Consider the following 25,828-nt stretch of genomic DNA (forward strand, 5'->3'; position numbering starts at 1 on the left):
TTTGTAAAAAAAATTTGAAAACCATTTATCATTTTCCTTCCACGTCACAATTATGTGCCACTTTGTGTTGGTCTATCACATAAAATCCCAATAAAATACATTTATGTTTTTGGTTGTAACATGACAGAATGTGGAAAATTTCAAGGGGTATGAATACTTTTTCAAGGCACTGTATAAAACAAAACGCCTTTTACACCACTAATCAATAAAAAAATCCTATTTTATAGAAAGTTGGCATAATTATCAGCACTGATACGGGGAGAGGAAAGGACAGAACATGGTGCTCGGGGCTCTGTGGCTTTCTTAGGAGCGTATTCATCCAACAGAACTGCGTGTTCATTCCTTCTGTACAAATATCCCCTCAAAGGATATTCATTCAGAAAAAAAAACAAACAAAAACAGACTGGCTCAGGAAAGTAACAGAAAAATAGAATAATACTGCGCAAATATATAAATTAAATGTAACAGCTGCTACACAAGAATGAGACAAAAATTCAAATACAAGAAGTGTAAAAAAATGTAGCGCCAACAAAATATGTGCACAAATAATAAGTGCAATAATATTATGAATAAATATTCCCAGTCCAACATAGTGAAATAAATGGGTATAAAAGTGAAAAAATATATAATGTGAGTCTCATAACACAAATCCCAAAAATGGGGAAATATGTGGAAGTCCGCAGACAATGGAGTGTGGATCTTCAAACGTTCAAGATGTAATGTGGAACATCAACAGTAATGAATCCAAAAAGTGAATATGATTGGATACTCTTACCAGAGCAGTTGGACCCGAATGTCAGCGACACCGAATCATAAAAGCAGAGACAATCGGATTAGTGGCTCTCTCAGGATGGAGGTAGAAGCCCGGGTTCTCCAAGGATGTCTTCAAACAACCTCATAGATCTCGACCCAACTGGAAGGGTGACTATCCAAACGAACCACCACGACAGCTCTCATCAAAGGTCAATGTGTAAAAAACAGAGGGGGGGCTCCGATAGTGCAGGTCAAAAAAGTAGGTTTTATTTAAAACCAACAATACATAGGATAAAAGTGATCACGATAAATTAAAAGCAATGTGGGGAGCGATGGACCTTGCCCGATGCGTTTCATCCTAATGGGACATCTGCAGATGTCGGCATCTGCAGATGCCCCTGTAGATGTCCCATTAGGACGAAACGCGTTGTCAATATTTGTATTACCTCTCACAGAGATCACAGTACTCCCCCTGGCAATGTCTTTTTCTGTTTTTCTCTCCAGAAGAATGGAGCCATGTTTGTTCAGGCATCACCCAGAATCAGCATTCCTGGGCTAGGATGATGGCGCAGAGCTAATACAATCATTTAAATACCTGTGCCTGTGAAGTTCTTAAACAAATGTCTTGACACAGATCTGCCCCTGCTGCAGCCTCTCACCCTGTGGCTTGCTACAGTGTTTCAGTCGGATCACTGGAGGAGAAAATGCTTCCTCCTGCCTGCAGCAGACTGATGACATCATTTCAGTCTAGACAAAGTCGCTGTCAGTGGCAGAAAAAAGCTAAAGCTAAAAAGCTGCTTGTTTTTGCCCTCATTGGGGATGATTTACTAAAAGTAGAGAGTGCAAAATCTGTTGCAGCTGTACATGGTAGACAGTGCTGGGACAAGGACATCTAGAGCCTAGGGTGATCATTTCAAACTGCGCCCCCCCCCCACCCAACCAAGATGTAAGAGCATTATGTGTCAGCAAAAAAACTGAGCACTAATCTGCATGCTTTCCCCTAAGCATAAAGTCCCCCTCCTCCCAGCACAAATCCTTGATCCCCAAATGCCCCCAGCTCAAATACCCCTTCCCCCCCAAAAAATCACCCCTCTTAGCATAAATCCTCTACCCCTCCTAGTACACATCTTTTCACCCCCACTCTAAATTCCGTCCTCCAAGCACAAATCCCCCCCCCAATTCCACCGCCCCCTGCTGAAATCCCCCCTCCCAGCACACAATCTTTGCTCCTCAAATCCCCCAGCTTAAATGCCCCCCTAAGGTTTCCTCTCCTACACCCCCCCTCTAATGCCCGCCCTCCCAGCACAAATCCCCCCCCCCAATCCCACCTCCTAGCACAAATCTTCTTCCTATCATTCCCCCTCCTGACATAAATCTCCCTAAATCACCACTCCCAGCACCCCCCCCCCACCCAAATTTCTCCTCCTAGAACAATACATACCCCCTGCCACCCCCCCAAATTCCCCTTTCCAACAACACAAGTCCCCTCTTCCCCAATCTGCCCCCCCCCTCACCTCACATGATACCACAGTGCCCAGGGCAGCTTCCCCTCCTGCCCACCCCTTGTCCTGGCCCTAATGGTAGGCAATCAGCTTCTAACTGCAGCTTGTTCAGTTAAGCTTTGACAAAAAAAAACAAAACCTTGAAGCTGATTGGTTTCTATGCAGAGCTGCACCGGATTTTGCATTCTCCGGTTTTAGTCAATCAACCCCCATAGTGCCTACAACAAAGTCATTTATTTTCTTTTATTTTAGAAGTCAGACTTAGATCCACCTTATGTCAGCCTTACCCATAATAATCCTTACATATGCCTTTATTTCTCTAGTTATGATTTTCTGTTCCTTCACAGAGAATGCGCTGGCGGTGGAGAACGTGGTTGGACGCCTGTTATCAGTTATCGGATCTGGCAGCTATTCCCTGGATTTAGATTCCAAGCTCTTTGTGGCAGACAAGTCTGATTTCCTCCCTAAAGACTCCTCCACACAGGTCAGGCTGAGCTGTGCTAAAGGATTCCAGAAGTTGCTGATTTCTCGGGCAGACGAAATTGGGAATGTTGCTGGATGTGGTATGTATGACTTCCCCAGGGTCTAGATTAAGGTCAACGTACAAAGACAGGCCTCCCTGTCCATTGAAGTGTATGTCCAACCCAAATCTTATTCTGCAAAAATAAATGACAACACTCAGGGGATCCCACCAGTAAAATATAAATAAGTGTCCAGAAGGTGCAACAATAGTCCAAATGATATATAGCAATGTAGTGAAATAGATTCTTCAAAAAGCCACCTGCTCACTCCGAGAGACAAAGTGAACAGAAGTAGCAAAAGTCAAATGATGTCCAGCAATGAAACCGGTTAACTCAGTTCAGGTGAATGTACAGACTTGTAGTGGAAGGTGGTCCTCCATAACGCTTATGCCGCATACAAACGACCGGACTTTACGGCATACTTGGTCTGGCGAACCTGAGTCCGTCGGACAATTCAATCGTGTGTGGGCTCCAGCGGACTTTTTTTTCCTCAAAAGTTTGATGGACCTAGAAATGAAACATGTTTCAAATCTGTCCGACGGACTGGAGTCCGGTCGAAAAGTCCGCTCGTCTGTATGCTAGTCCGACGGACAAAAACCGACGCTAGGGCAGCTATTGGCTACTGGCTATCAACTTCCTTGTTTTAGTCCGGTCGTACGTCATCACGTACGAATCCGTCGGGCTTTGGTTGATCGTGTGTAGGCAAGTCCGTCGTAAAGTCCGTCGAAAAGTACGCTCGTGTGTACGCGGCATTAGACATAAAGCAATTCGTTTAGTTCCAAATTCGTTTTTTAACGAATTTTGACAAATTCGTGAAATTTCGGAAATTCAAAAATTCTAAAATTTGCAAATTTGAAAATCCAAAAATAAGAATGAAAATCTGAACATTCAAAAGAATGAAAATATGAAAATTCGAAAACCCGAAAATCTGAAATAATAACTAACTGATGACAATAATTAAATGATAGGTATTGGAATTTCCTTTCAAATTTGGCTGTTAGTGAACAGATTTGAACAAATTATCTGAAATAACGAATGCGCATCTAAACGAATGGAACGTAACGATCTAATAATAATAAATAACAATAATAATAATAATAAAACCTTTTTATTATTATTATTTATTATTCATTTGTTCCATTCCATTTGTTTAGATGCAGCATTTGTTATTTCAGGTAATTCGTACCTTAAGATAAATTTGTATTCGTTACATTCACAAACAGCCAAATTTAAAAGAAAATTCCAATACCTATAATTTAATAGTTAGTTATTATTAGTTATTATTTAAAATTTTGCTGATTTTCTTTCTTTTTTTCAGATTTTCTCATTTTCGGATTTTCAAATTTCTGAATTTCCGAATGTTTGAGTTCCGAAAATTCGGAAATTCGGAATTCGAAAATTTGGATTTCTGAATTCCGAATTTTCGAATTTGCGGAATTCCTAATTTCCGAATTTTACGAATTTCCGATTTTCCGAAAGAAGCAAAAAAAAAATGAAACGAAAGCGAACAAATTTTTTGTCAGTTCACATGTCTAATAATGCTTGGTTTACACCTATAAGTTTAACCAGGCAGGGGTGTATTTCCACATGTTGCGTGTAGGGCAGCCCATTAATTTAAATGGGCTGCCCTACACGCAAGAAACATGGAAAAGAAGCCCCTGGCTCTTTTCCAAAAACACACTGCACTGGCCCACATACTGCTGCGGCACCATGTGGTTTGGTACCCAGGGGGCTCACGTGTTTTCAGATGCCTGCGGGTGTCATTAACGATTAAAGGCACCACTATACACCTGCAAAAGGGCAGTGGGGAAGATTTACTAAAACTGGAGAGTGCAAAATCTGGTGCAGCTCTGCATAGAAACCAATCAGCTTCCAGGTTTTAATGTCAAAGATTAATAGAACAAGCTGAAGTTAAAGGCTGATTGGCTACCATGCACAGCTGCACCTGATTTTGCACTCCCCAGTTTTAGTAAAGCAAACCCTCACTGTTCTTGTGCATGTTAGGAAAGCACGCAATTTTGCACATGTTCCCGACACACGTAGATGTGTGAACCTAGCCTAACAGAAAGTCCTTATTATGGTAATCCAGTCCAGGGAAATGACAAGGTATCCCTAAAAAGTAAGTTTAGTTAAAAAAAAAAAGTTAGCAGTACTTACATTGAATGAGAAGTGGAAATGTGGAGTGGAGAGCTGGCAACTCGTCCTTCCGAAAAGATCTTCTCATTCAATGAGAAGAGGTATACAACGGCCAGACAAAGTCCCCATGGAGGTGGACTGATAGTGCTCCTGCTCAAAGTGTCTTCCCAACACTAATGGAACATGGAAAAGTAGACTAGAGAGCCGGCAAATGATTAAGGCTCATTGCACTGTATTTTGTACACTCTACTCAATGAAATAAAGTGATATTTTCGAAAAGGATGTTATGCCGGCTCTCTACTCTACATTTCTATGTTCCATTAGTGTTGGGAAGACGCTTTGAGTAGAAGCACTGACAGTACACCACCATGTCTTGGCGTTGTATTTCTCTTCTAATTCTCTTCTCATTGAATGGGAAGTGTCCCTTGTGCTGGTGGCTGCTATTGGTTTCATTCTTTTACCCCCTTCCTTTACTCCAGCAGTGGTAATCTTCTGGTGCTGAGGAGAATACTACAATCTGCTGGACCTGTCATAAGCACTCAAGAGTGCCGACTCTGCCCACCCTTTCCACCACCCTCCTCCATTCATAGAAGCTGTACTATAGCTTTCATTAATGAAAAATACTCTATGAATGGAGGATGGTTGGATGAATGGAGAGTCCACCTTCATTAATAGAGCGCTTTTCATGGCCAGAAGCTATAACACAACTTCTGTGAATGGAGGAGATGGTGGAAAGGTGTACATAATCCTCAACCCAACTCTAACAGCTGAACTCCAAGCAGATAAAAACAAAACATCAGAGCGTCCTGCAGCATATCCGTAAGATCGCGCTTATGTGCAGACATGCCACAGGCCTGTGTATGTGGGTAGGAGTCCCACACGTAATTAAACATGCTGCAGGTCTCTAGAAAGTTTTTGGGACCTGGAAAAGCCTGCAGCATGTCTGCGCAAAAGCAAGATCTCACGCATGTGCAGACATGCTGCAGGGCGCTCTGCCAGATACTTAATACTGTGATATTTAATCTCTCCTTGAAACGTTGCCTCCTGGGATGTTTGTATTGTGAACTTTGGGGATGAATTTCTCCAACTGGTGATAGCTCCAGAGGTCATTGTGGGCATATTTTAAATCATATTTACTGTTGTTAAAAATATGTAAATATTTGAATAACCATAGGGGGCAGTCCTTATCAAACCTGCCCATGGGTAACGTATGTTCTGAGAGATGTGGAACAGCCTATAACAATGATGGCAAACCTTGGCACCCCAGATGTTTTGGAACTACATTTCCCATGATGCTCATGCACTCTGTAGTGTAGTTGAGCATCATGGGAAATATAGCTCCAAAACATCTGGTGTGCCAAGGTTCACCATCACTGGCCTATAAGCTTGAAAGCTCAGCTCTGTCAACTTAGAAAGTTTATGTCCAGCGCCATATGTTAGGCGCCTGTAATTGATGTTTTATATAAAGTTCCACCTATATTTCATAAAACTATTGTTTTACTAATTGTACACAGAATGCCTGCATAATACAGTGTTGAATGATCATGCTGGGCTTTTACAAGAAAAAAGAAAGCCTAGAACTAGCTCTGCACTGATTGGCAACAGCAACTGCAGAAGGTAGCTAAAAATCCAGTGTGGTCACACCTACAATGATCCTTTGCAGGGATTTGTCCAGTGGGAAGTTATTCTGAAGATGGGGAATGTGTGCCTTGTCCACATGGCTTCTACCAGGAGAAATCGGGGAGCAGCCAGTGCCTAAAATGTCCTCTGGGCACCACCACTGCCTATGCTGGAGCATATAAACCGAACCAATGTGAGTGTAATTATCATCAATATCTCATTTTCCACCTGTCTCTTTTAGGAACCAAATTTGTGCCCCTAACGTTCTCTTTTTTCGCTCTTTATCGTCTGATGCACAGACCTCTATAAATTGGTATTTGCCAAGAAGAAATAGTAGGAGTCTAAAAGAAAACAATATACAGTCCCAAAAATCCTAGCCAAAAATCCAACATTTTTTTTTACAAAAAAAAAAAAAAAAAAATTAAAACATCTGCAATCCTAGTCATTAATGACCTAGGCAGTTTGCTGCCTTCCAGATACATGTTGAGAAAAGTTACTTAACCCCCCAACCAAAAATATATATTTCCTGTAAGCAGAGGGACTGAAGGATAAAATTACCCTTTGCCCTGTTTAAAAATCTATCTTTCTCCCTTTAGAACATTTGGATTGCAGGTGCACCTTATGTTCAATGTTTATTTGTAAAAAAAAAAATAAAAAAAAATAAAAATAATATATATATATATATATATATATATATATATATATATATATATATATATATATATACATATATACATTGTGTGTGTGTATATATATAATTATTGTGTATATGATATAGATTTATTTTTTATTTCTCTTCCCTTGAAATGTGTTTATGAATCAGTAGTAGCATGTACAAATCATGGCTTCTCTTTAATGAGGCCATGTGATCAGTCTGTTTGTGGAAAGCTGATTCCATTTAACATCCCAAACCCTTTCAAGATGCTCAAGTTTGTTAACCAGACCCAAATGAGGCATATGTATTGCATATTTATCGTGAGTTGGTCTTCATGTGGTAATGGCAATGAATGCGACACATCCAGTTCCCCCACTTAACAATGCTGAATAATGAGATTTCCTGTTTTGGGGAACACATAATTAAAGTCTTCATTGTGACCTTTTGTCAAAATGTTTATACTGTTTTGTGCAGCCGTGGTTTGTGAAGGAATTTTGTTTGTGTACATTCACCTTAAAGTGGAACTGGAGCAAAAAAAAATGTTTAATGTGGCTCAAAGGTAGGGATTTTGGGCAAAATTATATATATATGCAAAGTCTCTTCAACTCAAAACAATAAAACACGCTCATGCACTGTTTTATTTTTGTGGAAAGACAAAGAGGAAACTTCACTGGGACTTTAGGGATAATTGAAATACCATGAAACAAAAAAAATACAATTTGAAATATTTATTTATCATCACATTAAAATCATATGACCAAAAAGAGAAGAGGTGCTCATCACAATTACCTATCCTACTAGTGTGGGTCAGGGAATCAGACCTCATCTCCCTCATGGAACTTCACCTAGCTCAGGAAAATTATAACCAGAGCTCCTATACTAAGATATGGGCCATAGGACTTGTCTTCCGGAACTCCCAGGAATTTTTTGACAAAAAATTTTGACAATTTTTTTGTGGTTTTGTTTGGTATGGTTGTGGCGATGTGGCAGGGAGAGACTCCTTTCTCCACCCTTTTCCAACTTCCTCTGCACTTCTCTTCTCTTCATCCTACATTACCCTCTCTTTACTAAAACCATAATTGAATTTTGTCCCCCTCATTCCCCTTTCATGCTCCCCCTCCCCCCAAAGACCCCGACCTTACCCAGGGACAGGGGAGCTGGTTAGAGTTGATGGGAAGATGGATGAAGCCAAATATAGGGCAATCTTAGAAGAAAACCTGTTAGAGTCTGCAAAAGACTTGAGACTGGGGTGGAGGTTCATCTTCCAACAGGACAACAACCCTAAACATACAGCCAGAGCTACAATGGAATGGTTGAGATCAAAGCATATTCATGTGTAGGAATGGCCCAGTCAAAGTCCAGACCTAAATCCAATTGGGAATCTGTGGCAAGACTTGAAAATTGCTGTTCACAAACTATCTCCATCCAATCTGACAGAGCTTGAGCTATTTTGCAAAGAAGAATGGGCAAAAATGTCCCTCTCTAGATGTACAAAGCTGGTAGAGACATCCCCAAAAAGACTTGCAGCTGTAATTGCAGTGAAAGGTGGTTCTACAAAGTATTGACTCAGGGGGGGGGCTGAATACAAATGCACCCCACACTTTTCACATATTTATTTGTAAATTTGAAAAACATTTATCATTTTCCTTCCACTTTACAATTATGTGCCTTTGGCAACTGGCTTTGCTGAGTCTGCTATTAATATTTTTGGTAATTGTCTCCTGCTGCCATATCTTTAAACTTCCATATTTACTGCTAGCTCTATAACAAACACACTGCAATAGCAATATTACTGGTGATTGATTCTCAACTCCATGTGGCTTGAGTGATCAAGAGAGGTAATTAGCTTTACGACCCTAGCCTGTGTCTGGCCTGGCCCTGGCCATCTCCTCCCCATATTCAGGTGTCTCACATCAGACCCAATAATGACCAACTGAGAAATGCATCCCAGCTTAGGCTGTCTATAAATTTATGGCAGCTTATGGGGTGGCGCAGACAGGGGCATGGCGCAGACATCATGGCTCTTTCCTGAGTGGCTCTGTCACGAGTGATGCGCAGTTTCACCGACGCAGTTTAACGAAAGCAGGATAACTAAAGCTGCATGAACAGGAACTCTGCTCCACTCTGCAAGACGACAAGCAAACCAACTTTGAAATTTATTTTATATTAGGTTAGTCTCCCACTCTCTAGCCACTAACATGCTCCTTATTCTCTTCCTTCTCACATTGGTGTCTTCTATCCTCAAATTATCTTTACTCTACCCCTCCTCTCTTCCCTGCAGCATGCACATATCACCCTCACTCCTACCCTCTCCCTACTATGCCACCCATCATCTCCTGCATTTGCTGCACCCACATGCTGACATAAACTCCAGGGCCACTAGACACGTGCGCTCATGCACATCCCACTCCCACCTTGCCTTCCTCACCCTCCTCCTTCTCCTAGTCTCAGGTGATATTTCTCCTAATCCTGGTCCGCCATTTTCCAAATGCAAGCCACATATCCAATACCCCTCCCCCTCTGGCAACCACCGCAATCCACTCAGTTTAATTTCTATCCCCCTACTTCCTCAAAGCACCCCACCAATCTCATGTGCCCTGTGGAACGCCCGCTCCATCTGTAACAAGCTAACATCTGTACATGACCTCTTCATCTCTCATGGCTTGAACATACTGGCCATAACAGAAACCTGGCTGCAAAATTTTGACTCAGCTTCTCCTGCTGCCCTCTCCCATGGTGGTCTCCATTGGACTCACTCCTCCAGACCCAACAGACAGAAAGGAGGTGGAGTTGGCTTCCTTCTGTCCCCACAAAGCACCTTCCAAATCCTTACTGTCCCTCCCTCTCTATCCCTCTCTTCTTTCGAGATGCACTGTATTCGTCTGTTTTCTCCCATTTCTCTGAGGATTGCAGCAATTTATAGGCCTCCAGGACCGGTATCGCGCTTCATTGATGACTTTGCTGCCTGGCTACCCTACTTTCTCTCCTCTGAAATACCCACCATTATTCTTGGTGACTTTAACATTCCTGTCAATGTCAACAGCCCAACTACAGCTAAACTTCTCAACTTAACCTCATCTTTTGACCTAACCCAATGGACACATACTTCCACTCACTCCAATGGTAATACCCTTGACCTTGTATTCTCCCATCTCTGCAACCCTGGCAACCTCACCAACACCCCCTTTCCTCTATCTGATCACAACCTCATTACTTTCACTGTATCCTTGCCTCCAACCACCCATCCCTCCAAGCAGCAAACAATTACTTGTAGAAACCTTCGCCACTTTAACCCTTCTCTTCTCTATTCTGCTACTGACAACCTATATGACAGAATCTCTCCCCTGTCCTGTCCTGACCTGGCCACTTCTGTCTACAACAGTTCACTCTCATCATCACTAGATGCACTTGCTCCCCTAACCACACGCAGAATTAGGCCCCGACCGTTACAACCCTGGCAAACTGACAACACTAGAAATCTCAAGAGACATTGCCGTGCTCTTGAACGACTGTGGCGTAAAACCAAATGCCTGCAAGATTTCACCCTATATAAATCTGCCCTTCTAAAATACAATTCATGCCTCCATGCTGCCAAACAAGCCTACTTTGTCTCTCTTATTAATTCCTTGTCATCCAGTCCCCGTCGGCTCTTCTCAACCTTTAACTCTCTGCTTCGTCCACCACCCCCTCTACCCACTAACTCACTCACTGCCCAAGAGATTGCCAATCACTTCAAAGACAAGATCAATGCAATTCGTGAGGACATCTCCACTGTGCGTACATCTTCCCCACCCATCATACCTTACCCAGCAGCACATTCAACCCTCTCCTCTTTTGAATTGGCTACTACGGAAGAGGTTACAAAAATTTTCTCGAATGCCCACCTAACCAATTGTCCCTTGGATCCTGTTCCCTCACAACTACTACGGTCACCCTCTTCTTCTATCCTATGCTCCCTCACCCACATCTTCAATCTCTCCCTTTCTAGTGGCATTTTCCCCTCCCCTCTAAAACATGCACAGATCACTCCCATTCTTAAAAAGCCCTCACTGGACCCTACCGACCTGAACAACTTAAGACCCATCTCATTACTCCCATTCACCTCTAAACTTCTAGAACGCTTAGTCTACAACCGTCTTAGCTCCTACCTCAATGAAAATAACCTTCTTGACCCCTTACAGTCTGGCTTTCGCTCGCAGCACTCCACGGAAACTACCTTACTAAAACTCACTAACGATTTGCTAACTGCTAAAACCAACAGCCAGTACTCCATACTCCTACTACTTGACCTCTCTGCGGCCTTTGATACTGTTGACCACCCGCTCCTTCTCAATAAACTACATTCCCTTGGCCTCCGAGATTCTGCTCTATCCTGGTTCTCTGGCTATTTATCACAGCGCTCCTTCAGTGTCACCTACAACTCTGTCTCCTCCTCTCCATTGCCCCTTTCTGTGGGGGTCCCCCAAGGCTCGGTTCTTGGACCCCTTCTCTTCTCTATCTACACCACCTCCCTTGGTCACCTAATAACTGCCCACGGCTTCCAATACCACTTATACGCTGATGACACCCAAATCTATCTGTCTACTCCTCACCTCACTCCTTCAGTCTCCTCTCGCATTACTAACTTACTAACTGACATATCAGCATGGATGTCGCACCACTTCCTTAAACTAAATCTCTCTAAAACTGAGCTATTAATATTCCCCCCCGCCCGTGCCCCCCTCCATGACTTTTCCATCAAAATCAACAATGCAACCATCAGTCCCTCCCCTCACGCCAGGGTACTAGGTGTAATCCTAGACTCCGACTTGTCATTTCAGCCTCAAATCCAATCATTGTCAAAAGTTTGTAGAATTCACCTCCGTAACATCTCTAAAATTCGCCCTTTTTTAACAAATGAAACCACCAAGCTCCTCATTCACTCCCTTGTTATCTCCCGCCTTGACTATTGCAACTCCCTTCTCATTGGCCTACCGCTCCATAGGCTATCCCCTCTTCAGTCTATCATGAATGCTGCTGCCAGACTTATCCACCTTACCAACCGCTCAGTGTCTGCCAACCCTCTACTTCAATCCCTACACTGGCTCCCAATCACCCAGCGAATTAAATTTAAAATTCTAACCACAACATACAAAGCCATTCACAACTCTGCCCCGAGCTACATCACTAATCTTGTCTCCAAATATCACCCAAATCGTCCTCTCCGCTCTTCTCAAGACCTCCTGCTTTCAAGCTCTCTCATCTCCTCCTCCCATGCTCGTCTCCAGGATTTCTCCAGAGCCTCTCCCATCCTCTGGAACTCGCTACCTCCATCTATCCGGCTAGCCCCTACTCTTGCTACCTTCAGGCAATCCCTGAAAACTCATCTCTTCAGGAAAGCCTATCACGTCTCCAACTAATCTCCTACCACTTCCACCAGCTCATTCCCCACAGTTACAACCTTTTGTACCACCTGCCCCACCCTATTAGATTGTAAGCTCTTCTGAGCAGGGCCCTCTTAATCCTATTGTATTGTATTGTATTATATTATAACTGTATTGTCTCCCTTTTATATTGTAAAGCGCTGCGTAAACTGTTGGCGCTATATAAATCCTGAATAATAATAATAATAATAATAATGTGCCACTTTGTGTGGTCTATCACATAAAATCCGAAAGGGAATTACCGCGATGTGAACAAGTGAAAAAAAAAAATATAATAGTAGCTAACACAGCTGGAGACAAACCGCAAGATCAAAAATGCAGCGCATATATATATATATATATATATATATATATATATATATATATATATATATATATATATATATATTTATATATTTATATACAATAAATTAACAGTATAAAATGTGACCAAATATACCACACAATATGTGTAAAATGTGAATAATGTCCACCGAGTGAAAAATATGATAATAAATGATAATTCAAAAAAGTCCTGGCATCATAGAATGTTGCCAGAAAATGGACGTCTCAAAAGAATTCAAATGAAACAGATGACATCAATTGAAACCATGGTGCAAAGAAAAATCTCTATGGAAGGAGACTTGTGAGAAAACCACCACCAATTGTGTGAATTCTTACCGGAAGTAGTAGACTTAAGAAGGCTTATACCACTTAAGTCAAACAGGCTTGGTGACAAACACCGTATAAGGAACACCATCAGGAATCCTGACCAAATCTTTAGATGATATTGATCGACAGCTGATTCCCAGCTCACAAACAAATGAGGTTCAAAAAATAGGAGGAGGAAGACCAGAGGATATCCTTTTTGTTCACACGTAGAAACCAAAAATCAAAGAAAGGTTTATTGTTTAAAATAGCATTTATTATAAAAGAGTAACAATGGAACAGTCACATTTAAGAAGTACATATGAGGCTCATAAAAAGGCTTGAAGAGGCGCAGTAATGTTGTCAGAGGTCGAACCGACGCGTTTCGTCGGTTTGATGACCCCCAGATGGCGTATAATCAGATGAAATGCGTCGGATCGATCTCTGCCAACATTACTGCGCCTCTTCATGCCTTTTTATGAGCCTTATATGCACTCCTTAAATGTGAGTGTTCCATTGTTACTCTTTTATAATAAATGCAATTTTAACGATATCACACTATGTGGAACCTTTCTTTGATTTTTGGTTTCTACGTGTGAAAAACAAAAATTATGTATAAGCGCTGCATTTTTTATCTTATCACATAAAATCCCAATAAAATACATTTAAGTTTTTGGTTGTAACATGACAAAATGTGGAAAATTTTAAGGGGTATAAATACTTTTTCAAGGCACTGTAACCAGGTATGAAGTAAAGAGAAAGGGAATAGAGGGGGAAAAATGGGAAGCACTGTAGTGAAAGGGAAGGGAAATGAAGGGGAACGTAAAGAATCTCCTTCACACGGAAAAAAGGATTTACGAGAAGAAAAGTAAAAATAGAAATTCAGGAAGAGAGAATAGAGAACATCTATAAGCCAATCTCCTGCAACATTGTCCAGAGGCCAGTCCCGCCCCCACCAAGTGTACCAACAATGCAATTTTAATGTCCCAAAAACGTACCAGTAGGAGAGATCAAATACTCAAGATGTTGAGGGCACACTCAAAGGCTAAATCAGAGTCTGGATCCAACTCCAAATCAAAATCAAAGGGGGCGACCCTGTAAGGGGGTAGGGAGGAAGAATGAGCGAGGAGAGTCAGAGAAATAGGGGAGAGAGAGAGAGTAAGAGAGCATTGAGAGAAAGAGAAGAATATTAAATAAGCAGATGGTAACCACTACCTATAACGTAATCGCATATCCGTTGAATATAGATGGTAGGTTTTAGTCAGATGTTAATGCCTCATTATCTTTAATCGCTTTGTAGGTATTGGACAACTGAAATTTTGTCCATCCCTGCCACACTCTAATAAATTGGGTCAGTTTGTCTAGTTTATAATGCATAATGGATTCAATGTCATGGATATTGTCCAAATGTAGCACCCATTCCTTCACAGTGGGAACTGTGGGTAGTTTCCAGTGTCTCGGCATCAACGCGTGTGTGGCGTACGTTAATATCTTAGTAAGTGTTTAGGTGATAGCTTGAGAGACTCATTTACAACATGCACCAAGAAGGTCTCTGGGGAGTAAGATAGATGTAAGTGTGTGATTTCTTATATTAAAGTATGAATCTATTTCCAAAAGTGTTGAAAAAGTTAGCAGTTCCAGAAGATGTGGCTTACAGTGCCAGGTTCTTTCTGACATCCTTAGCCGATCATAGGTATATGGGGGTCTATTTAATTCAGTGTCATGGGGGTTTTGTACCAGAAGGAAAGGATTTTGTAGTTGGTTTCCTTGGTATGAGCGCTAAATGAGCTTGTGTGAACTAGTTGACGTGTGGTGGGCCATTTCTCATTAGTTTGAAAGATGTTTAGTACCTTTTCCCATTTTTGCTTGAAAGAAGACGTTGGGGTACCCAAGGCTTCTCCTAAGGCAAAATACATGCATGAGATCATATGTCTGGTATGTCATATGTCTGGTGATCATATGCTATGTCATATGTCTGGTGATGAGCATAATTATGTTTGTTTTGAGTGCAGGTCAGAAAGTAGCAGATTTGGAAATACGTCCACTAAGGTAGATCATATGTTCTTGTCTGGGTTTTTATGTCGGTTTTAGGCAAGGCGTACCATTGATGAAAGAAAGTGCCAGGAAGGGGCAGAGAGGGATACTGCCAGAATTGGGAGAATTCTTGAGTGTTGCCATGTGGGAAGTCCTTGTTTCCAACTAAGGAGGTGAGGGGTGAGAGGACTCCTCTGACTGGAGAACATAGGGGATTTGCAACAAGTGTAAAAAGTTTATAAAGAAGTACCTATCAGAGGATGTCTCTAATGCCCCGTACACACGGTCGGATTTTCCGACGGAAAATGTGTGATAGGACCTTGTTGTCGGAAATTCCGACCGTGTGTGGGCTCCATCACACATTTTCCATCGGATTTTCCGACACACAAAGTTTGAGAGCTTGCTATAAAATTTTCCGACAACAAAATCCGTTGTCGGAAATTCCGATCGTGTGTACACAAATCCGACGGACAAAGTGCCACGCATGCTCAGAATAAATAAAGAGATGAAAGCTATTGGCCACTGCCCCGTTTATAGTCCCGACGTACGTGTTTTACGTCACCGCGTTTAGAACGGTCGGATTTTCCGACAACTTTGTGTGACCGTGTGTATGCAAGACAAGTTTGAGCCAACATCCGTCGGAAAAAATCCTAGGATTTTGTTGTCGGAATGTCCGAACAAAGTCCGACCGTGTGTACGGAGCATTAGTGTGCGTAGACCGTGGAACAGTTGTTAATGGGTTCCTGGAGCTAAATTGCCCAGTTTTTACCCAGGGCCTTGGTATTTTCATGTAAAAACCAGTCAGTGATGCAAATTAAGTAAAATGCATAATAGCAATGTTTTAAATTTGTTAAGCTTAATCCCTCTTTGCATTTGGGAAGGGATAAACAGTATTTTCGGATGCGTAGTCTCTTTCCAGGCCATGTGAAACTATCAAATTCCTTGTCTAGCTCTCTGAAAAAATCTGGAGGAATTTGTATGGAATTATCTTGGAATACGTACAACAATCTTGGCAGGGATATTCATTATAATAATTGCAATGTGGCGTATCCACAAAAAAGTCATGTTTTCCCCTTTTTTGGAGATGCTGCTTTCATTTTAGATAGCGGAGGCAACTTCTTTTTTTTTCTAGTCATATGATTTTAATTTAATGATTACTAAATATTTAATTTTTTATTTTTGGTGTTTGGAGTACCCTTTAAAGCCCTGGGGAAGTTATTTCTTTGTCTGGACTTATGTTTAACTCAAAAGGATAATTGCTCTCCTCAATTAGGTGTGAGGATCTCCTTGATATTGGTATTCAGTAAGTTTTTTTTTGTATACACTGCCTATGATGCATACACAGTGTATTGTACATTCTCAAGGAATAGGGATGGGTGTAATGACAATATAACTCCTTAGAGGCTGTCTAATAGTTCTGGAAGATGTCAGACCAAGAAGACCAGCAGCAAGGGGGCTTGTGGAGGTCATGAGTAAGCAATGGGAAAACTAAAATGGGATTTGAAAAATTATCTGTTAAAGCAACCAATGTTTACAGAAACTGCTGTTAAAATATAAACCATTCCGCTTTAAAAAAAAATAAAAAGTGCTAAAGGGAAAAATGGTGAAGCCAAGCTGTCAATCACAGCCTGAATGTGAAAGACACCTCTGCCCTTCCCGTGACAGCCGAATGTTACTCCACTCTGTATATAGTATGTCAGTGGCCAGCTGGAATTGTTAAAGATGCAGCTTAGCTGTTGACCTTTGACAAAACGTCAAGCTTTAGAGATCAGTAACAGAATTGTTTTGTCTGCTTGAGCTGCATGCTTTGGGGGAAGAAGGATTGTATTTGAAACAGCTTATGGAGCAGATTATGGAGGTACCACCATGTTTACATGCTTGGAGTATGAAGCCTGCTTGTTTCACTTTGTGAACCTTTACCAAATAAGTAGGACTGATTGGTATGCAATGCATTATCCAGCTGGCTTATCCTGAAATTGATGGCCTTATGGCATGTCATACATGGATTTTAGAATCTTTCAATATCGGTAGATAAAAAAAAATCATATTTTTCCTAGGCCCAAATAAACCATAAGAATGCTAAAATGTCTGAAAGAACACTTGACTAGTATGGCTGCTCATGTGCCTGTTGTGTTTTGTCAGGTGTCACGCATTGTCAGGCCAATACTCGCGGATTACGCTGTGATGACAAAGGACAGTTCCTGCCTTTACAGAGAGATGAACCAACTGAGAAGTATTTCTGTGTTGATAACAGCGGGAAGAAGCTGACATGGACGGAAACTGACCAGGAACTCCAAAATGACCAATGCTTATGTGAGTACTAACTAGGAACTCCAATATAACCATTTCTTACGTGAGTACGAACTAGGAACTCCAAAATAACCATTTCTTATGTGAGTAATAACTAGGAACTCCAAAATAACCAATGCTTACGTGAGTACTAACTAGGAACTCTGAAATTACCAATGCTTACATGAGTACTAACTTGGAACTCTGAAATGACCAATGGTTATGCTAGTATGTCTGGGGGTCTACATGTCAACTAGATTCAAAGTTGTGTTGAGTTAGTTATAATGTCCGTGGGCTTGTTTTAATATTTTTTCTTTCTTGGCTCTGTCAGTTATTCCTACTTGCTATATGCCAGTATGCTATGCTGTACCCATGGATTGTGACTCAATTATTGTGAGTCTGTATTTTCCTTAGTAGGGATGAGCACGGGTTCGGTCCAAACCTGTAAGTAAGCTGTCACTTCTGCCAAATCAGAGCCCGATCAGCTGCAGCCAGGGCATTCCTACACCGTAGCCACATGTAACAAAGGGGTGGAGATGCTAGGGACATAATATGGCCACATGACCAAGGATATGGTTGTTCCCAGCCCACAACCACAAATAACAAAGGGACAGGGATTCTTGTCACATCATTAACCTAATGTGGCCATATTAGGTCAATGACAATGACCAAATGTGCCCATGAGACCATATTAAGTCAATTATGTCACAAGCATCCCCACTCTTTTGATATGGCGGGTGGGAAATGCCCTGACCACAGTTGATTGGGAGTGACAGCTTTATTCCTGGTTCAGTTTGAACCAAGGTTTGGACCAAACCCGTGCTCATCCCTACACCTGAGTAGTCTCTGCCTCTCTTCCTCACTTGTCTGAACATTGTGTCCCTTAAATGGCTCTATCTCAACTCAGTGCCATTCCTATGGAACCTATAAAGGACAGACATATATGCAGAAGTTACCTTCAGTGGAGGCCTCATGTCAATACCATTAATAGATCCAGATATATTGATGGGACTGTAAATATCAGGATTGACCCTACCAAATGACTTCTGAAGCCGGTCAAACACGGTTAGATTTTAGTTCAAGCATTTGTAGAAAAATCATTCCTCAGAACATTCTTTCTTGCTAATTCCATTAGAATACATGTGAAACTTCACCCAGACCTGTTGTTTGAATAGAATCTCAAGTGTATTAAAACAGGTTGCATTACAATATGTACAGTTAGATTTTAGTTTGAGAGAAAATTTCCATCCTGCTGCTTGGAATTTTTCTATGGTTGAAAAGGAACATCGATTTGATGCCATTAATCAGAGAAAGGAATGATTGATCCCAAAAAAAAAAATTCTACTGGTGTATGGCCAACTTTAGTCTCTCTATTGGAGGATGAGGCTGTCCATCACATTGACAGACAAATAGGGATCCTCAGGAGGTGGTGGTTACAGGTGCCATTTTTACAGAAGAACTTGAGATTTGCATTCTATTGAGTGTGTCAGAAAGTCAGTTTTTGACAGCAGCAGGTGTAATGCAGCGTACACACGAGCGGACTTTTCGGCCCGACTGGTCCAACGGACCAAATCCGGTGGACAATCCGACCATGTGTGGGCTGCATCGGACTTCCGACGGACCGTTACGGTCGGAAATCCGACGGACTTTAGATTTTAAACCTGCTTCAGATCTTTACGTCGTAACTTCGCCAGACTCAGTTCCTAACGGAAAGCCCGTACGCCTGTATGCTGGTCCGACGGACCCGATACGATGCAAGGGCAGGGTACTACATCTTGCGCTCGCTGCAATAGGAAAAACACATTTTTCTATTGCGGCGAGCACTGGGGGGAGGCGACGATGTCCCTTAGGTCTGGTATGGATTTTAAGGGGAACCCCCTACACCAAAAAAACGCGTGGGAACCCCACGCCGTTTTTTCTGTGTAGGGGTTCCCCTTAAAATCCATACCAGACCTAAGGGCCTGGTATGCCCCGCGACGGGGCTGGCAATGTGTCAATCTCGCCGATAAAAGCGTCGAGATTGACTTCCTTTTCTAGTCCCGTCGTACCTGAGTCAGGTTCAAAATGAACGGACTTGTTCGTGTGTGGGCAAGTCCATTAATTCGGAAAGTCTGTCGTAACTCCGTCGGGAAGACCGGCGGACATAGTCTGCCGGAAAGTCCGGTCGTGTGCAGGCAAGTCCGTCCGTAGTCCAGTCATGTGTAGGCAAGTCCGTTCGTAAAAAAAAGTCCGTCGGACCAGTGCGGTCGGAAAGTCCGCCCGTGTGTACGCTCCATAAGAGCTGCTGTGCTTACCCAGCAAAACTCGCCTATCATTTTGATAGCCGGGAATTGCTGATGCAAGGTGGGGAGGGGCAGAAGGACAGGGCATACTACACCTGGTTGTTTTCATTGGTTTCTGTACATTCTCATCCCAGAGCATGTATAAGAGATTGGAGTCAGCAGGTACATGGTTAGCTAGCACAAGTGTAGAGGCCTCTACCAAGATAGGCAGCTCTTCACGTAGACACAGAGCAAAAGCATTTTAGTAATGGAATTTTAGTAAACATCAGCTGCAGGGAGACCACAGGCAATACTGGGGACTGATCCTTTGTATTCCATCTGCTTTTTTTGGGAACAGCTTCCAGAACTTTGTTCCTCTTTAAGTTGAAATTGTGCTGCAGTACTTCTGCCATTCTCAAGTTGTATTCTTGGCTGATTTCCTCATTCTCATCCATCTCATCAGGCCCTGTAGAAGCGTGCATACTGAGTTCTTTTGGCTTGTTTTATTACCTTCCACTAAATAAAAGGACTAAATGTGGATCTCTAGTCTATAATTATTTTGGTCTTTCAATACCCAGACTCAGGAGAGACTTCAGGAACAGTCTGGAGGAAAGAAGGGAAAGGGGAGAAATGATTGAAATTTTTAAATTCATGAAGGGTGTAAGAAAATGTTCAGGAGGGCAGTATTTTCAATATGAAGCCAAGATCAAGAACACGGGGACATGAGCTCAAACTAGCAGGAGGAACGTTCAAAACTAATCTTACAAAATATTATTTTACCGAAAGTGTGGCTGGCGCTTGGAATAGACTTCCAGGAAAGGTAGCGAGTCAGTCAACAGTATTCAGACTTCAGACTCACTCTTCTATGTCCGCCTACATGTCCACCTAGCATAAGTGGCTCCATCTGCAGGTCTTTTAGTCAACGACCCCTGATCCAGTAGGATATTGTCAACAAAACCGCAATCCCCGGTCAAAATCTCCCGAACCAGGCTCATTTACACTTTGAGCTATTAGTATCACCGAGCATTAAAAAAATGTTTCTTCTAGTACAGTCAGTAAAAAACAGATCATTCTGAGCTCTTTGGCAGATGTGTGTTGGCAGCTCTGGAGAAACACTTTATGATGAAGTGAGTGTAGTGACAGGGCTGCATCAACTTCCAGGAAACTAATAAGACAATTAATAAAAGCTTCTGCAAGAGCAAATTCTCCGTGTCATTCTTTTTTTCCATTTTTTAGAGTCACCCTCACTATGTGTCCTACTGACACACCCCTGTGACACCAGGACATGAAGCCCTGAAAATGTATTTTCCTTGCTATATTTGCCACCATTGGAGACATTTTCCTTTTTACCTTGTCCTACTGACCCCCTGCCACTAAGAAAGAAAGTAGAGGGAGATCTCCTCCAAGAGGACTATGATATCTGCTCAAGGGTGGCTTCAGTGTTCTTCATAAGCTTTCGTTCATTCAAGCACTTAGTACCATGGATTGATATCAGGCCGAGGGTACCTATTGAGTTTAAACTCCTGATGTCACCACACTGAGCCAGCAGCCTGGGATTGGGTAGGAACTCACCTCTAAAGCAAGAAACAGTATTCGGTTCTAAAATTAAAACCATAGTACACTAGTAGAATTTAGTATGAAATATACATTTTTGGAATGTTCATATAATTTTCTATTAGTGGAACTTCCGCTGCTCTGATTCCCCCCCCCCCCCCATTTTGCACCTTTCAGGGGGTGGGGGGAAATGGGTACCTGTTCGGCCCCCCTCCTCCTCCCGCCCACCGCCGGGCAATTAGAAAACGCAGCGCGCTTGCGCAGTAGGGAACTGGCTGTGAAGCCGAAAGGCTTCACTGCTGATTTCCCCTACAACCAATGGCGGCAGCAACCGCCGGTCCGAAAATCGGCCTGGGTGCCAACATCGCGGTCTCCCTAGACAGGTAACTGTCATATATATATATATATATATATATATATATATCCTGAAAACTCATCTTTTTGGGAAAGCCTATCACGTCTACAACTAATCTCCTACCACTTCCACCAGCTCATTCCCCCAGTTACAACCTTTTGTACCACCTGCCCCACCCTATTAGATCGTAAGCTCTTCTGAGCAGGGCCCTCTTAATCCTCTTGTATTTTATTGTATTATAACTGTATTGTCTTCCAGGCCCGGATTTACTCCCTTTGCCGCCCCAAGGCCGGGTTCTTCAATGCCGCCCCCCCCCCCCCCCCCCACACACACACACACCACCATTCTCATCCTTTATTGATGATGCTACAATAGATCAATTAAAAACATATCTCCATACACGAGAACACTGAAAATAACTGGCTTTAATTGTACAGACTAAAAATACTTCAGGGTAAGCGCGCGAGGGGTAATGATTTTTCGCTGGCAATTTTTCAGGGCAATGGCTGGTGTTAGTGCCTCAATCATCCCTGGCACCATGGTTGGTATGGTGTCAGGATGATTGAAACACATTATTTATATCATTACATTGTAATGTAAAATGAAATAGTTCAACTCACCATAATGCAGAATCATTGGGAGCCCTTAGCGTGTCACTTGCCACCATGGCTTGTCACTTGACACTATGCCTGCCACCAGATGGAGATGTCACTTGCCATGATGCCACCACATGGTGATGTCACTTGCCACACTGCCTGGCTGCCACCAGATGGGGATGTCACTTGCCATGCTGCCACCAGATGGAGATGTCACTTGCCACTCTGCCTGCCACCAGATGGGGATGTCACTTGCCACGCTGCCACCAGATGGAGATGTCACTTGCCACTCTGCCTGCCACCAGATGGGGATGTCACTTGCCACGCTGCCACCAGATGGAGATGTCACTTACCACACTGCCTGGCTGCCACCAGATGGAGATGTCACTTACCACACTGCCTGGCTGCCACCAGATGGAGATGTCACTTACCACACTGCCTGGCTGCCACCAGATGGAGATGTCACTTACCACACTGCCTGCCTGCCACCAGATGGAGATGTCACTTGCCACGCTGCCACCAGATGGAGATGTCACTTGCCACGCTGCCACCAGATGGAGATGTCACTTGCCACACTGCCTGGCTGCCACCAGATGGAGATGTCAATTGCCACGCTGCCACCAGATGGAGATGTCACTTGCCACGCTGCCTGGCTGCCACCAGATGGGGATGTCATTTGCCATGCTGCCACCAGATGGGGATGTCACTTGCCACGCTGCCACCAGATGGGGATGTCACTTGCCACGCTGCCACCAGATGGGGATGTCACTTGCCACGCTGCCACCAGATGGGGATGTCACTTGCCACGCTGCCTGGCTGCCACCAGATGGGGATGTCATTTGCCATGCTGCCACCAGATGGGGATGTCACTTGCCACGCTGCCACCAGATGGGGATGTCACTTGCCACGCTGCCACCAGATGGGGATGTCACTTGCCACGCTGCCACCAGATGGGGATATCACTTGCCACGCTGCCACCAGATGGGGATGTCACTTGCCATGCTGCCACCAGATGGAGATGTCACTTGCCACGCTGCCACCAGATGGGGATGTCACTTGCCACGCTGCCACCAGATGGGGATGTCACTTGCCATGCTGCCACCAGATGGGGATGTCACTTGCCACGCTGCCACCAGATGGGGATGTCACTTGCCACGCTGCCACCAGATGGGGATGTCACTTGCCACGCTGCCACCAGATGGGGATGTCACTTGCCACGCTGCCACCAGATGGGGATGTCACTTGCCACGCTGCCACCAGATGGGGATGTCACTTGCCACGCTGCCACCAGATGGGGATGTCACTTGCCATGCTGCCTGTCTGCCACCAGATGGGGATGTCACTTGCCATGCTGCCTGTCTGCCACCAGATGAAGGAGGGCGGAACAGCGGTGCTGGCAATGAGAGATGTCATCTCTCTCCCCCCGCCGCCGCACCGCTGACATTACTTCTTAATCTTTTCAAAAATGGCGCCGGGCGGCGCAATCACGCTACTGCGCATGCGCCGCCCGGCCGAGCGCGTACGAGCTTTCCCGAGCCCGGCCGCTTCAGAACTGCGCATGCGCAGTAGTGGGCGGCTCGCGGCCATCTTTTCTAAGGGCACCGGTGCCCTTAATCAACTTTAACGGGCAGCCTGAAAGGGGGGGGCGGCCGCGAAGTCGCCGCAGGAGCGGCGCCGCCCCTGCACCGCTGCCGCCCCGAGGCCTGGCCTCGGTGGCTTTATGGCAAATCCGGCCCTGTTGTCTTCCTTTTATATTGTAAAGCGCCGCGTAAACTGTTGGCGCTATATAAATCCTGTATAATAATATATTAAAAGTCAGTATTTGTAGCTGCTGACTGATCTACCCCCCCCCCCCCCCCCAGGTGGAACATTGCTTTAACTGGATCAAATCAAAGTATAACTAAGGGCACCATTTTTAGGGGGGGGAGGTGTTGGGTAGAGTAAAGGGGGATTAGAATACCTGTCAGGTTTTTATTGTCTGTGGCCCCAGTTAGGGAAACTTACCATCTCTCTATTTGTGTTGTTTATCATTAATACAGAGAGTGAAAGCAAAAGAAAATCCCAAAATTGGGTTGTTCCCAGGACAGGAATAGGAATTGACAACTTCTGAAAATTATGAAGCTGTGGGAAAATAAACGTTTTCTCCCTGTTTTTTTTTCCGTTAAAAAAATACAATTTTGGAAAAAAAAAGTCAGTGTGGAGTAGTTTTATAAATTGAAGGTAATTTTGTTAGACTGGGAAGGTGAAATGCAGTGTATAGGCCCTTTTCCTTTATTTTCACCCGATGATCTTCCCACTAAATCTGTTACTTTTCTACTTCTTTTAACCAAGCTGTGCAGAAAAAGTGGCTGTTAGAGGGTTGAGACAAACCATTTTCCAGTGACAGGGGTACTTACAATGATCAGCTTTAATTCATGTAGCTACTTATGAAGTGCCAGCTGGAGTTCAGCTTTAATTTGTTAGTCCAGTCCATCTAAATTTACCATCTAATACTACCCTCTCTTCAGGTTGGCAATGCTGCTGTCAAAGGGTTTCTCAATTGCTCTCCTAGTGGAGTGGAGACCCCCTAAGACAGGAGGTGTGTTACTGACTCATCAGGTGAAAATAAAAGAAAAAAACCTAAAAAAGAAAACTAAAGGAGCCACCAAATCTAAGAATTGGTAAGCTGCAATATAGTAATCTTTTGTTTTTGTGTTTAACCACATGACCTCTGGAAGATTTACCCCCCCTCCCCTTCATGACCAGGCCACTTTTTGTGATACGGCACTGCGTTACTTTAACCGAAAATTGCGCGGTCATGCAACACTGAACCCAAGTACATTTTGTTTCCCACAAATAGAGCTTTCTTTTGGTGGTATTTGATCACCTCTGCGTTTTTCATTTTTGTGCTACAAACAAAAAAAGACCGACAATTTTGAAAATATAAAAACAACATTTTTGACTTTCTACTATAAAAAAATTGAAAATAAAAGAAATAAATAAAATTTCTTTATAAATTTAGGCCAATATGTAGTCTGCTACATGTTTTTGGTATAAAAAAAAAATCCCAATAAGCGTATATTGATTGGTTTATGTGAAAGTTATAGCGTCTACAAACTATGGGATATATACTGAAATCTTTTATTTAAATTTTTTTTTTTTTTACAAGTAATGGTGGCCATCAGTGACTTTAGCAGGACGGCGATATTGCGGTAGACACTGACACTAACACTAACCTACACTTTTGACACTTTGTGGGAACCAGTGACACTAATACAGTGATCAGTGCTAAAAATATACACTGTCACTGTACTAATGGCACTGTCTGGGAAGGAGTTAACATCAGGGGAGATCGAAGGGTTAAATGTGTGCCTAGCCAGTGTTTTTGTGTACACTGTGTGCTGCTTTTACCAGGGGAAGAAATTGATTCTAGCCCCTGATTTGCAGGAACAAATAATCCATCCCTTCCCCCTCCGTCAGAACGGAGATCTGCTTTGTTTACATAGACAGATCCCCGTTCTGT

The 25,828-nt window shown here is 43.1% G+C and overlaps 1 protein-coding gene across 1 annotated transcript in view; it reads left to right on the top strand.

Annotated features, from left to right (window-relative positions):
- Positions 1 to 25,828, top strand: part of TG (thyroglobulin) — a 399,523-nt gene that overhangs the window by 89,954 nt on the left and 283,741 nt on the right. Inside the window, exons 20-22 of the mRNA XM_073632844.1 lie at positions 2,603 to 2,818; positions 6,576 to 6,725; positions 17,414 to 17,584. Of these exons, the coding sequence (XP_073488945.1) occupies positions 2,603 to 2,818; positions 6,576 to 6,725; positions 17,414 to 17,584 (537 nt within the window). The remainder of the gene's footprint in view (positions 1 to 2,602; positions 2,819 to 6,575; positions 6,726 to 17,413; positions 17,585 to 25,828) is intronic.

Source organism: Aquarana catesbeiana, linkage group LG05, assembly GCF_042186555.1.
Source record: "Aquarana catesbeiana isolate 2022-GZ linkage group LG05, ASM4218655v1, whole genome shotgun sequence".
Lineage (NCBI taxonomy): Eukaryota > Metazoa > Chordata > Amphibia > Anura > Ranidae > Aquarana > Aquarana catesbeiana.